At 38.9% G+C, this 15,593-nt stretch overlaps 1 protein-coding gene across 3 annotated transcripts in view; it reads left to right on the top strand.

The window, feature by feature from the left end:
* The first annotated feature begins 228 nt into the window (after positions 1-228).
* RUNX1T1 (RUNX1 partner transcriptional co-repressor 1) overlaps positions 229-15,593 on the top strand; it is a 181,882-nt gene continuing 166,517 nt past the window's right edge. Inside the window, exons 1-2 of one of the 3 annotated variants that reach the window (XM_074200092.1) lie at positions 229-690; positions 1,146-1,241. In XM_074200092.1, coding sequence (XP_074056193.1) covers positions 1,214-1,241 — 28 coding nt within the window. In that variant the 5' untranslated portion in view covers positions 229-690; positions 1,146-1,213. Of the gene's footprint in view, positions 691-816; positions 1,242-9,462; positions 9,570-15,593 lie in introns of those variants that run through there. The other 2 variants (XM_074200090.1, XM_074200097.1) reach the window with 2 other exon arrangements.

The following is a 15,593-nucleotide window of genomic DNA, read 5'->3' as shown; positions in this document are numbered from 1 at the left end:
AGAGGCCTTCCTTAATGAAGTACTGTAGGAGAAGTGGAAAAACAAGGGTGGGGGGGAAGAAAATGATAATTGTTTTCTCTAAGGCTATTATCTAATGCGAAAGCAAATAGTCAGTCAGACTGAAAATCAGCTAACAGAAGGGGATTAGAGAGTAGATTTGAGAGTGGCTTGATTTCTAGCAGTGCTGTCTCTTCAGACAGTGATGAGATACAGGCAGAGAAGCCAGGAGCTCTCCAGATGGCTAGGGAAAGTGTTCGTCTTAGGTTACTGCAGGGCAGTCTGGACTCCTAACGCAGGCAAGGCAGCCCGGGGAAGGCATCATTAGGGAGGCAAGTTCCATGTCCACCCTGTAAAAGAGAGAGAACGACAGAAAGACTAGGCAGACTGCCCAAGAGGGACCGAGCTCGCCTATTGTTAACATATACTTGACCCCTCTGACCTCCTCACGACACAGATGTCTCCTACCTCTATCACCTCCCACTGCTTGAAGCCCTCCCCCACCCTGCACCTGGGTTGCGGAGCCGAGGCCGGCTGCTGGCAGTATGTTGTTTGACTCGAGAGGTGGCTGGGAGCAGAGGGAGCCAGACTGAGACAGACCAGGGAGCCTTCTGCGGGCAGAGCCGCGCAGATTGCATGGAGCTCCTTCTCCGAGGCGGACGCGAGGCAGCCCTGCAGTCGCCTTCCTAGAGAGTGAGAGGAGAGAGAGAGTGAGAGACAGAGAGAGAGAGAGAGAGAGAGAGAGAGAGAGGGGCGGAGGAGGAGGAGGAGGAGGAGGAGAGAGAGAGAGAGAGAGAGAGAGAGAGAGAGAGAGAGAGAGAGAGAGAGAGAGACGCCTGTGACAGTAGCACTCCAAATCACATTTGTCTGCAGCAGCAACCAGGAAAAGGAGGTGGGGGTGGGGTGGAGAATCTCCCGCAGTAATTAGTTCTACGTGGATACTTTGTTTCGCTCCTAGTCCCCTTCCTTTTTTGTACCAGATATCTCTAAGCTGGGGCTGCTTCTGAGTTCCAAACAGCTGGAGCTCTTCCCTGGACTCGTTTGCTTTTGACGTGTGTGTGTGTGTGTGTGTGTGTGGACGTGGATACATACTCTGGACTGGCAAAGGAAGCTGCCTTGCATTCCTCTCTCCCTCTCCCCTCCTGCAGTCCGGGCTCTCCGCGTCTCCGCCTAGGAAGGACGGCAAGTTTTATTTGCAGCACAGAGCCTGTGGCGAATGGTGGGACTCTCCGGCCCTTTGCAGTGTAAGTACTTACGCCTGAAGCTGGACTCTGGGAGCCGGGTAAGGGAGCCGGGAGGACCCGGCCCGGGAGGAGGGTGTCTGCGTTACCTGGGCATCTGCACCGAATGCAGGGACGGCGGGGCGGCCGGGGCTGCTTTTATTCTTACTACTACGATAACTCTAATGTTTCATTCGCCTCCTCTCCATCTCCGGCTTGGATTATTTAGCCGAGGCCATGCATAGAGCTGGGGCGCCTAGGGTGACTGGGAGAGCATAGAGGAGAGGAGGGATGAGTGCAGTCCTGGCAGCTTCATCCAGAAACCGCACCAGTTGGGGCGGGGGGGGGGGGGGGGACTATTATTATCAACTTAGAGAGTCAGCAAAATATTCTATTTGAAGAATAGTTTATGAGACTCTTGGAAACGTTTTAAAATAATTAGATACTTCCCCAAATGACGCTAATGATTTAACCTTTCTTAGAGGGGAGGACAAAACACGTCAAAAATACCGTGTCCTAATATATATTTGCAAGAAAAAAAGAAAAAAAGCTAACAATTTAGTTCATTCCTATTATTGCTCCCGGTTTAAAATTGTTATTCACGACTTAAAAACAATTAAAACCAGCGAAATAGAATCCCAGCTTTGACGTTCCAGCTGTTTACAGTATGGGGTTAAGAGAATTTTGTCCATACTGAAGCACTTTTAGATGGCTCTATAACTTTGCGTACCTGAGGGGGGGCCCTTTGCCTTTTTTTTAATGTCGAGAAAACCCCCAAACTAGATAGTATGACAACCCCCGCACGAGATGCTGTTGACATCTCCCTGTTGCATCATCGTGAGAGAAGGCCGGGTCTGTTTGCCGGGTGGCTTTGCCCAGTCTCCGGACCCAAGAAAGGCAGAAATCTCAGATTCCGTTTATTTTCCTCTCCGACTCCCCGCCTCCTTCACTCTACTTCGTTCTCCTTTCTGCATATTTTTTCTTAGCTGCTGTGGGATGTCAGTTTGCAGCATCTCTTAAGTATCAAAGGTCTTTAGCTTTTGAGTCCGCCTCGCAGAGCAGAGCAAGGAGGGGAAGAAGAGAAGTTGCCCCGCTAGCATGGGCAGCACGGCTCGACCCCTTCCCGAAGGGCGTTCTGGTCTACCCAGGGACCAGGAGGAAGGGGATCCGTCAGGTCGCTCATGTTAGAGTTCCTTCAGGCTGCTCTGCTCCTCTCAGCGAAGGGTTCAGAAAGGGAGTTTAAGATCCCCATAACGGTTCTTCCTGCCAGACTTGACCTCTGGGATGGCAAGGAGGGACCCTTCATTCGAGGGAGACCTCTTTTCAACCCCCTAGCAGCTTCTTCTGCTCATTCTGTAGCAAACCAAGTTTTTGTATGTAGAGACCAGGACAGTCCTTGGGAAGAATAGAAAGCCCATGTGCTGGGATCCCGGGAAGCAGGATTTTGCTCCATGACTGCTATACTAAAAATAACCACCCTACAAAGCGGTCAGTCTAGGAACCCCTAGACAGAGAACTTGTTACCAGTTTGCTATTTGGGGGCAGGGAGATGGAAAGACACTGGGTGGGGAGGAGGGCAAAACCCAGACAACAGAAACCGTTTCTCATTCTGTATGCTGCACTCATCTTATTGTCAAATCCATCTGATGAGTATTTGCCTCAGATTACTTTGGGGGGGGGGGTGTAAGTTTAACTGAAGCACATCTCTGGTTTCTTTTGGGGAAGAAATCTGCAAAACGTTAGGGCAAAGGGGGTACATATATATATATATATATACATATATATATAATGTATATAAAATGTATATATGTCCAGTATCGGGGCTGGCGGGGTGGCCCTGTGAGTTACGGAATGCATTCCTGGGGAGATGAAGCAGGGAGTGAGAAGATGAGGTAGCACTGAAAAGGGGGAAGAAAAGCTACTCTAGTCAAACTTAATATAACTCTGACCCTTTTAATTTTTAACATCGCTTCCCTTAATTAATCTGTTCAGGCCCTGGATTTAAATGGCTGTCCACAGCTGCTGCAAATTGATTTATCTCTAGATAAAGGTCGAGCTGCTGACCAAAGCAGTTTCCCTATGTGCAAACTTGAAATGCGCTATGGAGGACATTCTCCACCCTGCTTCTTTTAAACAGTTGTACTATTTTGTTAAGGGCACTCCAGTGGTTTTTATCATCAGGTTGTTTTTTTTTTTGCTATAAATAAACTACAAGTTTTGGAGAGAGAACAAGAGTTAGAGTGGGTCCCTGCCCAGTGAGTTCACCCTTAGAAGACAAGATTACTCAGCTAGTCTAGCATAGTTGCTTTTTTAGTATTGTGGACCTCAGTTTTAGTCTACTGAACAGTTTACCTTGACCCTGTAAGTATTCCATTTTTCCAATTTGCTCTAGTCCTTACGGGATCATTCCTTGGAAAAGTTCAATAAAAGTTTAGTATATGGCTACTGCTTCAGTTGGCCAACCTGAGAGGAGATTGAAGAGTGTATTGGGGTTATTTCTATGGTCTCTGGCTACATATTTCATTTGTCTTCCATGTTAGGTCATGCTTTAGCTTTGTGGTGATTTTAGATAATGGGGTTAAGGTGACTTTTATTAAAAGAAAAAAAGTGGTTGCCACTATGCCCATGGAGATCTGTGACAGTCTTGATACAGTTTTAATCATGGAATGCAATTTGACTAAAGCATTTCCTAAAGTCAGGGAAAATACAGAGGAAGTTTTTAAGTGCATTGTTTTGTTTACTTGTACTATATTTAACGCCTTTTTTGGGACTCTTAAATATATTTACACATAGGTGAACTTAGAAGCCATTTCAAGTATTTTTTTAATCTGGTGTGTAAAAACAGATTCTTTTTCAGGATCTGAGATAAGACAATTGCATTATTAAATGTTTGTTTCAGTATTAATTTGATTTTAAACCATACAGACTATGTATAGGCTGAGTGGTCTACCAAGTCTAACCCATTTTACAATTTCTATTCATTAAAAATTATCAGAGGGGGAAAATCAATCTAATGTTGTTTCAATGCCCTGAGAACTCTGAGGCTAGACAAAGAGTTTTTGAGATCACACTCTTGATCTCCTTCAAACTTACTTTGGCTATTTGTGATAGTAATTTCCAATAATCATTTAGTTTGAAATACTTAAAAAGGCTTACTCCACAAGAAGCATACTATCAATAGCATGAGTCAAGTCAGGTCACTGGCAGCCCTCTGCTTGAGTTGATTTCTACTAAAGGGCCTTTAATTTTCAAATGAATTGCCAGATTTTGTTAGAGATAAAATATTAACCATGATAGGAATATGTGATCGACACTTTTCTTTTTCCCCCCTTCCTCCAAATAAATAAAATAATGGAGATTGGTCCTCCACACAATAGGCTCAGTGTTTATAAATAGAAGTTTAGCTAAGAAAGCTTTAAAAAAAATTAAATGGCAAAAGGGAGATCATAATGGGAGGAAAATGCCTCCACCTGGAATGCTGGTCAGTGGCTTGTCAATTCTGGACATTCTCCTCTGTCAAATCCTGTTTCTCACTTCTTTGATATGAGCATCAGCTGACAGGCACTGAATGCAAAGCCCGCTTCATTGAGGCTCTGGGCAGGCAGCCTAACTAGCAAAGCATTATGAAAAACTGGCACCTGCAGGATTTGCATGTGGAGAAACAAGTCAGTTTTCCTCTTGCTGGAGTTCTTCACTGTAATTTATGTGAGCCGAGTGAGAGGCGATATTAATATGTTACAGTTTGGGATTTCAAAAATGTTCTTTGTGTTATCAGGCATCCTGAAGTGAGTCATTGCTGAAAATGAGGGAGGTGTACTTGATTTTGATGAGAGTTTTTAGTAGTATCTATCTGTAATCCCTATCTTCCCTTATAGTTTGCTTAATTTAAAAAAAAATACATACACTGATAGAGTTTCAGAGCCCAGATAATTTTAACTGTTATTCATACTTAAGGGAGAATTAAGCATTTAAAATATTAGAAAAATTGAAGCTTTGAAAGTTATAGTGCTTAATAAATATAAGATAAATATATCTTATACCTACTTAACCATAAACTTGTTTTCATATTTCAAGAACTAAATAAATAACAAGATTCCATATAGAGGCAAAAAGTATTACATAGGTACCTAAAAGTTTCTTGATAATAAAAGTGCATAATGCCCAACATAACTGACAGATGTAAAAAAAAACATCCAAAGCTAAACTTTATCCATCCAAAGGGATTAGCCCTTGATGAACAATTTAACTTAAAAAAAATGGTCATAGTCTAAAAAGAAATTTTCTATCCCCCTACCATTTTCACTGTGGATATTAAAGTTCCTAAATAATGTTTGAAGAACAGTGAACATTTTATTAAAGTAAACATTAGCTCAGTTTAATGGAGGTAATTGTAAGTGATAAGAGCAGAGCAGGTTATCTCTGTGTTGTTTAAACAGAAGGAGCTCCTTTGCACTGTTTCCAGTGGCCATCTGTAGAAGAGAAGGGCTTGCACCTGTCTGTCCACACTAATTATAGATTAGGGCCAAAGAAATGAAATTCGAGGAGGTTTTCAGCTAATGAAATCCATACCGATTTTATTGTAAATGTGTTTTATGTAAAGAGGGTGATGGCTGAGTTGTCAGCAGATAAATTGCTATGTAGCTGCTAGGGACTTTTTTAAAAAGGATTCTGTTGCATTAACAATGATGGGGGGTGGTGGTAAAGATTCACCATTCAAATTCTTTCTGTAATAACAACAATCAAAACAAACTCTCCACCCATTTGATTTACATGTATAGTCATAATGCAATTTGGAAGCAATATTACTGGGCAAGTGTGCCATTCACTGATCTTGTATAGGCAAGGAAAAAAATCAATGTTTAAATAAGCCAAAAGTTGCACATGAAGTAGAGGAAGAAAATGTAGGTTTGTTAGAATTTTGCTGTTAAAATATTAGAAAACAATCCCCTCCCCCCATTTTAGTTTCATATACATGGGATATTAGAGTGAAATGAGTGAGGAATGCATTCTGCAATAAAAGGTCACATGAATGTCTACCACATCTGTTTATAGTAATTATGAACATAATTAACATAAGAATTACAAATGAAGTAATGACAAGCTGAGCAATGAGATATTATGCTATAATGGTCATATGTTGGAATTCTCACATTATTGCACACTGGAATTCACATAGTCAATACAAGAAAGAAAATGCTAGATTTTTATCTATTTTAATGCTTCAAAACTTATCTGCCTGGGGCAGATGGACTCCTCCTTTATATAGGAAGGTAGTCCATTATTAATAGAGCCAACTGAAATTAAGATTTTTAGCCTCCAGTCTGGATTTTGAGACAGCTGTGATTATAGAACATCACTTATGGCATATATTTATGCTATGATTATTTTTGTTTTATTACTATGTTACTTGATTTTAAAGTTTGACTGTTTTGTAGCCAATGGTTTGTTTTAAAGAATGTTCTGCATTCCCACTGAGATTTAGTTGATATTTCTATAACTGGAAATCATAAGTCAATGAATACGAAACAGGATAATGGAAATATTTTTTGCTGTGCCTTTACAAAAGGATTATATTTGGCATATTTGATTTTATATAGTTGTCTTCAGATCTTTATTATTTTAGATGTGTTACATCTTCCTTTATTTTATGAATATAAAAGGGACATTAACATTGATTTTACAGCATCTCAAAAGAACATGTTATGGAAAAAAAATCTGGCATTTTGTAAATTGAATTGAGTAACTAGGGATGTTTTTCTTCTAACTCTTGCATAAGGTTTTTTTTTTTTGCTGTTGGTATATAGTCTCTAGTTAAGCTAGTTAGTTTAACTAAAATATTACTTTGAGGCAGAATGTACATGATGGTGTCTGAGTACTTCTAAATGTGGCCTTCAGTAGCTGCTAGAGAAAGGGTGAAAGGTGATCTTTTGTGAAAGTAGGAATGATACTGTAGAAATCTGGTATTAAATTGAAAACATGTAAGAGTGACAGATTTTCATTCCTTTAACAGCCCACCAGCTTTTGTAAGTTATCCTGCCCAAATGATTAACCTCTTAGTAATGCATCTTCCCCCTCCCCCCACCTTTTAAACTATTGCACCAGGTCACTTTTTGAAGAATTAAGAAATATTACCTTGTTCATGTCTCTGTGATACCAAGAGGTTTTCACATTATTGGATTACTGGAGGATTTGTGACAGGCCCCTTTTTATCTGACATTCATTGCATTGACAAGATTTTCACACGTGCCCTTCCCCCATCTATGCTCCTGCTTTTCACTTTGTATTACATATCAAATTTCCCTTAATTCTCTTCTGGAGGTGGGGGTGGAGGGAGAGAAAACCCACCACTAGTGTATACACGCACACACACACACATGCACATCTAATTTAGCTAAGTGACTGGAAAGGATTGTTTGACTAAACAGTATCTGTCTATCTATCTTTTCAAGATTCTCTTCTGTATTTTACCTTCCTCCTTTTTTTCCAGTGTAATATGGTTCAAATCAACTGTTTTATTGATACAACTTTCTGAGTAACTGTATTCAAAAGCTTGTACCACATTGCAGATCTCCCTGTCTGCCTCCTTGTGATAGCTTCTGAACTCTAAAGCTCTCTTGCCTTAATATGTGACACTCTCAACCTTCCCCTCCCCCAAGTCGTACCAACCCGAAGTCTCTTTGCTACTCTCCTTTAACTCATCTGATCAGGTGTTCCAAATTCCTGATGGATGCATTTAAAAGGAAAAGGGAAGCCTAAGGGGATTCCCTGGGGTGTACCTTTCTCTTGACCCTTTTTGGAGACTGTGAACCCTGGCTGAATTGAATGCTTAAGCAGCTCTAGAATGTTTTGCAATTCCTGGGCCTGCGGCTGATTATGAGGAATCTGAGTGGTCTCCTGCTTCAGCTAATATCTTTGACTTAAAATTCCTCTCACCAATAAATCCAAACTTCAAAAATGCAAAGACACTACTCCCTAGACTTTTATCTAGGTTAAATGAATTAAATACCTACTATGTGAGAGGTCCTCTTCTAGCCACTAAATTTATGATGGTGACCTAATAAGCCTCTTCAGTAAATGCCTCTTCAGTAACTGAATGAGAAGCAACATGGCTTATTCTGTTGATACAGGCAATAAACTATAGAGTGCTGGAGCAAGCAACAAACAGTTGGGCTGAGTGGAGCAACGTGATTTATTTTGTGTGTGTGTGTGTGTGTTGGGCACTATGGAGTAGAGGGATGGACCAGCAAAAAAGTGAGGACAGAAGCTTCCATTTAGGGTCAGTTATGAACACTGGATTTTGTAAACAGACACATATATGTGGTATATAGTACAAACTTATGTTTCAGACTTTTGTAGTGCTAATAGGTATTTAAATATATAAATAACCTCACATCTATATGGATTTAAAGAAATGTAGAGCTCTGTCAAACCTTCTATAAGGTTTATACAGAAGACTGAAGTTTGATTAAGTTGTGGCTCTCTGAATATGAGAAGAAAAGACAAAGTGTGGTGTAATGGAAAGAACAGTTGATGGGGAATCCCACTACCCAAGATTGAATCTTAGCTCTAACTACATGAACTTGGACAACTCACTTAACCCTAGTAAGCTTGTTTCCTCATTTATAAAATTGGGGTGGGGTGGGGATAGAGATTTGATTTCCAAGGGTTTTTCTAACTCTGGTTCCTAAAATGAAAGGTTTCTTTGGCACACTTCAAACAATATCCCGTACTCCACTTTAGGACAAAAGATTTCTTCTTATCTGGGCCAAGAGGGGAAATCTCATGGAATAGGTTTGACTTCCCCTTCCTGCAGAGGTGTTTAGGGCAAAACTGGCAGGTTTCTGAATGGCCAGGGACAATATGCCCTTGGCTGGCTGTATCCCCTGGATATCCTTTCTCCTCTAAGAAGAATTCTTGCTCATTCTCACCCCCCACCCCCTGCCATTTCCTCTTTCACTAGGTTCTTTTCCTCCCTCTTCTTCCCTGTATCCCTTTTTTAATTTTCCTCCTTTCCCTTCTCCATCTCTATCTTCTTTTTCTCCCTCTCTCTCCCCTCTCAGTCTCACATACACCCTCTGTTTATTTTCCTGCCTCCATCTGGGCCCTGCTGATATTGTAATCACCCTGATGCACATTGCCTTCCCCCCTCTCTCTCACTCACACACTCACTCACACACAATGTGCCATCCTGACAAGGCTTTTACTTCAGATAAGCTTCGATGTGTGTTTAATGAATACAAAGCCGGGGCCAGGCTGCTGCTTCTGCTGCTGCTACTGCTGCTGCTGCTTCTACTGCTGCCGCCGCCTCTGCTGCCTCCATAGCCACCTCTGCTCCTGTACTCCTGCCAGAAGGTAATCTCCATGAAGAAGGGAGGGGAGACCAAGGGAAAGGAGGAGTGGGAATGAGGAAGGGAGAGAAGGAAAAAAGGGAAGGCTGCATTTTTCTTTCCCTCCCTCCCTCCCCTTTCCAAATGATGCAGAAGTCAATAAGACCAGAAGTGAAGATGTAACCTGTTATCTGTCTCTCCTCTTAGCGGACTGAGAGAATTTACATTTAAAGATTAGCTGGGGGAGAAAGAGAAATCTGCCTTTTGTTGTGGGGTTAGGAGAAGGCATCAGTTCTGGCCTTGACGCTATCTCCCATCACCTCCGCTATCCAAACAGGACTCACTGAGGTGAGATTACCCAAGGGCCTTATCTCTAATTGGGTTTAGTTTTGCTGGTTTGAATGGGAGAGGCAAGAAAGGGGGAGGGGGGTAATAGATTATTTATTGACTGAACTTTAAAGCCATTAAAAGGAGGAAATAAACTGCCAGTGACTTTATTAGATATGCATATGTATATGTATAATATATATGTATATCTATATGTAGAGATATATATATAGCTTTTTATCTATATATCTATCTATCTATATATATATATATACACACACACACACACATATATATGTATACACACATATCTATAGTGAGAATGGGGGAGACTGCCTTTAGATTAAAGGTCCCTGAATGAAGCTTGGCATAAATTTGAATGACTTAAGTGTTTTATCTTCCTTCTCTGTTTTCTACCTCTTTGTAGTAAGAAAAAAAGAAGTACATGCTTTTGGGTGCATCTGTTTAAGTGTGATGGACCAGGGTAGAGGGTGAAGGAATCCAGAAGGATTATTTGGTGCTTGGCTTTGCTTTTTCCCCGGAGTGTTTTTTTGGGGGAGGGGTGAATGAGGAGTTGTTAAGAAAATTTGAATAGGTGAGAAAAACAAATGGAGCATCATTTTAAATTTCCCATTAATCTGGTTTTTCTGTATGCTTTCAGTTTCTTAGTCCAGATTAAATATGTTAGCTGTGTTAGATTTACTTTGAAAATGTGTAAGATACTGAAATTCTTCTTGGGACAAAGGGAATTTTCAACTTTTTTTTTTATTCACTGGTTTTGGAAGCTAAAAATCAACTGTTGGAAGTAAAAATTCAAAGGAATAAAACTGAAAACTGTTCCTTCTTATGACCAAGGTAAAAGGTGTTTGTGTAGATATATAGAAATGATCCAGTAAAAGCCTAATTAAAATTTGTTTAAAGCCGGGGGGGGGGGGGGGGGGGGGGGGGGGGCATGTATCCTTGTCGACAGCAGCAGATCGATTGGGTAAGACAATAGAGTCCCATTATTTTACTTCTATTGACTGAACATATTGACATTTCAGGTTTGCGATTGCCTCAGTGAACATGATGAAACATTGAAATTCACAGACCAACTAGCTAGAGTGGCACATATATTACTGTATGTCATCTCTGCCTTCGGGTTACCTTATCGCTGAAGCAGAATGGGAATGGATGGCAGAAGAGTACTTCACATGGGTTAGGGCTCCATCAGTTAAGAAGCTGACATGGACTAGGTCTTTGGAGCATCTTTAATTATAACTAGAATTATGTTCAGGGAGAATGGTGCTCGTTAGTTGGCATGGGGAGGAGGGTACTGCATTTTGAGTTTACCATCTGAGAAACAGACTGGCTAAAAACTAGGTCCTTCTATTTCATGTTTCATAAGCAAGAAGACTCCTTTTAAACTTTTGCATTTAACACACCAGCTAGCAGCAGTAGCAAATTGTTGGGAGTTGTAATTTAGATGCTTGCCAGGTTGGGCTTGGATGACATCTGTGCTTCCACGTCTGGGATACTCCAAATCCCAAGCACCTGCTAAAGCTACATCTAATATAAAACATGTCTAGGGATAGTAAAGGAAACTTCAAAACAAGGTCAATGATCTGGGACATTTTTTTTTAAATTTTACTTTTCCTGCTCTATTTTTGATTGATTATAACATAGGAAAACATGAAAGATTTAGGAATACACATATTAAAGGTATGTAACTGTAATCTGATATTTAGATAGATATGTAATATATGTGCACATATATATATGCATATACCTATGAATATAGTCTGTGAAGTTAAGGATAGGAAGAAAAAATATCAATTACAAGCTATTCATTTTCATGGTATCTTTATATATTTTGGAAACTTTCAATCGTCTTTGGCTCTGTAATGAAACTGTGTCTTAGCAAACAAGGAATGAAGGGAATTTTAAGCAAAGAACTATAATGCAAAGAACCAGTAATAACTTAATCCATTTAAAAGAGTTTAATGATGTAAATAAAAAGCAGTATTATGCTGTTTACATTGTGTATTTATATGTATCAATTGTTGACAATAAGCAGGCTACTGATACCCAGAAAGATGGTTAGAAGAAAACTAGTCCTTTATACCATTTTCATGAAAATGTTAGGTTTCTGTTTGATCAGCAGGTGCTGCAAAGATGAAAGCCATGTGTACATTTTCAGAAGGCCAAAAGTGTCAATTCAGAAAAGGAAAGTGATAAGAGAAAATGCAATCAGTTTTCCTGTTTTCAATTTGTGCAGGATTTGAAGAGCTGTTTTGTTAAACTGCTACATCTGCTCCAATATGAATATTGAACTACTTCCACTAAAAATAACACCCTGTAATTTGGAAGCTACTGCAATCTTTTGTTAATGCAAGTGGGTTATTTAAAAACAAAAAAAAATACAAAAAACCCAATTTTCTATTCTGAAAATCTCTTGCCTAATATGCATTTTTGTTTATTGGCACTTTTATCTTTAGCAGATAAAATGGTATTATGCAATTAGGACTTGATCTTTCTTAGATTTAAAAGAAGTATCCATAGGTGAAGATTAGGGTGGCTTCCACAAAATAAAATGCATTTTTTATCTTAAAACAAGTATATTCTAATTCTTTGAAACTAGTTATTGCTTACATGTTCCAGCAGTATATTATTTTTACCCACTGCCAGCTAATAGGACATACAGTTAACAATATTCCATTGCACAGTGAGCTTTCTTTGATTTATTTTACCCTTATTATACCTGCAAATTTAAGTTTAAACCAATCAAGAATATTTTACTTACCAAGGCTTTCAGAATAATTTTTTTTCAGGCTCAAATAAAATGATTAAATTATGCTTGAGTGCCTGCATACAAAAGCATTGGTTTAATAGTGCTGCTAATCAAATAAGTTTTATGGACACGGAAAGCACCCCATTAGAGAAAAATTGGAAGCATTTTACCAGTGACATATTGAGGAAAAAGAAAGGTTTGTTTTGAGCCGTTTAATGCTAATGATGATGATAAATAATAATAATAATAAACTATTTCTCTTTTAGATAGTCCTATTGAAATCATCATTTGATTCTGTATCTTGAGTGGGAAAAAGAATAAGTGAATTAAAGCACTTTCTTTGCAGAACATGAAAGTGGGGAACTAGTATTTAAAGAAAGAAGACTGAAGTTTTAAATTTTATTTTTAGTTCCAAATTCCCCCCTCCTATCCCTTCTCAACTAATTGAGATGACAAGAAACAAATCCATTACACATGATGATGATGATGATGATGATGTTTGTCCTTCATTTTGGAAGACTATGATTTCAGGGGAGCTGATGCCAAGGCATGAAGTGAATTTTAGTGAGGAGAGGACTGTTGCTAAGTCACCAGTCTTACTTTCTCCTCCAGAGTTATCTGGGTCCAGTGGCCAGATATGAATCTAGGCAACTGCAGATGGCCCTGGGTGTGGGGCAATCGGCGTTAAGGGACTTGCTCAAGGTCACACAGCTAATAAGTGTCAAATATCTGAGGCCAGATTTGACCTCCTGTCCTTTTGATTCCAAAGCCAGTATTCTATCCACTGAACCACCTAGTTACCAAATATGAAGTCATGAAAAACAAATTTAAACTCTGAAATTTGAATGAAGCTCAGGTATTTACTCAATATACATTTTTACAAGTAGATTGACTTGTAATAGTAAGCAATGTAATTCAGTCACATCTGACTCTTTCTGACCCCATGGACAAAGTGTCTGACAAATTCTTGGCAAAGATATTGGAGTGGCTTGCTATTTTCTTCTCTAGTAGATTAAGACAAACAAGTACAGTGAATACCTGACCAAAACAGCTAGTGAGTCTGATGTCATATTTGAACTCAGAACTTCTTGACTCCACTGTGGCACCTAGTTGCCAGTTGGCCTCTTAATAATAAATAGTAGTAGTGACTTGTAAAATGTAAATAGTGTTCATTGAGAAAATGATAGATACTTATCTTTATTACTTATATTGGTAAATCTTTTAGAGGAAATCATAGTCCTCAGGATGGATAAGAAAAAAATTGCACTAAATTAATTTGTTTGATAATAACTTGAGCTCTTAAAAACACCTATTAGAAGGAACTGCCAGTTTAAAGCATGGCAACATGCTTTGAAAGCAACAGCTTTAGTTGCACTTTCTATAATCTAGAATTTAAGACAAAATTTTTTAAAGTATTTTTGTACTGGAACTTTCAGAGCCTAGTGACCTGAAATAGGCATATACATTCAATATATAGATCCTAATATTTCATACTTCACCTCACCTGTTTATATATATAAAATGTTAAAAGAGCCACAGAATCATCCCCAGTTAGTTTATACGGCTTCTTAGTATGTATGTCAATGCAGTTCTGAAATACCAACAGAATTATAGATTGAGTGGTATTATCAGTATTTCCATGTATTTCCATGGGATAGCTTCCAGTAACTCTTCCATAAGATGCTTGTGAAATAATGCCAATGTCTTTTCCACTGGAGCCAGTATGAGGTTAATGTACTATTCTTAATGTTTAGAACACTGAGCTTTTGCAACTGTCTCTGTTTTGGGGAAAGGTTAAAACTATTTACAGCATTTGAAACCACTAGCAAGAGATGGACTTCTCTAAGCATTACCTAAAATCTGATATTTTTCTTAAATTGTACAGTAATAGTATTTTTCATATACCCAAGAAGGAAAAAGTCAGATTTATTTTTTGTTCTTTTTTTGTGGTTAGCTTTAATTAAGGTTACAAAAGCCACACCCTATTCTGGTAAAAATGCTTTGAGAACACTGGTTCCATTGGAGTAGATTGGTAAGTATAGAAAGAAAGATAAAGGGGTCAGGTTTTAAGCCTTCCCCCCCATTATCTTTTCTACAATCTACCTTTCTCAAAAGGGGTGTTGGGAATGTGACTACCCAGGTTCATTTAATTTATTCAAACCTGGGGCTTCTACCACTAACCTCAGCTTGAGGATTTTTCAGTTGTTGGATGGGAAATCCCTAGGGTGTTATGTAGTTGCTGGTTTTCATCAAGATCTGGCTACATTCCAGTGGTGGGGGGGAAGTTAGTTATTCTAAGTATATTTTACATTTTCAAAATTGTGCATTTGAAAGTAAACTTCCTTATAGAATGCCTTTGGCTATAAAATTGCAAAATGCTATTTGAGAATTATGTGTGGAAGATTAAAAACATACTTCTTTTTAAAAAATATTTCCCCCATCTTTTCTAATAGTGAGATTACAGAGCAATCTGCTTTAATTTTGCAGATTCTTCTTTTTCTTGATTTTCCTTTCCTAAATTGAATGAGTAGAACATTCATATAGATGCTTTCTCTTTTATAAATAAACATGTAGAGAAGGGATTTAGGAAAATTTCCCAAGAAAGGCAGGGAGAAATATTTTTGTTTGAGAGTAAGAGAGTACCATTAATTTTATTTAATACCTACCAGTCTTTGACAAAGTTTGCAACATGGTTTACATAAATGAATTCATTTGTTCCTCACAAAAGCCACATGAAATATATCCTACAAATAACCTAATTTTACAGATGAGGACAACTGAAGCTCAGAAGGACTAAATGCTGTCTGTCCCAAGGGCAGCTCAACTAATAAAAATCAGAGTTTGTATTTGAACCAAATCTCTCCTGATTCTTTCATTGCCTCTAATGAAGTATGGGAATCTGTGTGGAATACTGTCTTCCTAGGCTTCAGAGTGAGTGTGTGTGTGTGTGTG

This window comes from Macrotis lagotis, chromosome X (genome assembly GCF_037893015.1).
Source record: "Macrotis lagotis isolate mMagLag1 chromosome X, bilby.v1.9.chrom.fasta, whole genome shotgun sequence".
Classification (NCBI taxonomy): domain Eukaryota; kingdom Metazoa; phylum Chordata; class Mammalia; order Peramelemorphia; family Peramelidae; genus Macrotis; species Macrotis lagotis.
This window is presented reverse-complemented; position numbering and strand designations above follow the sequence as displayed.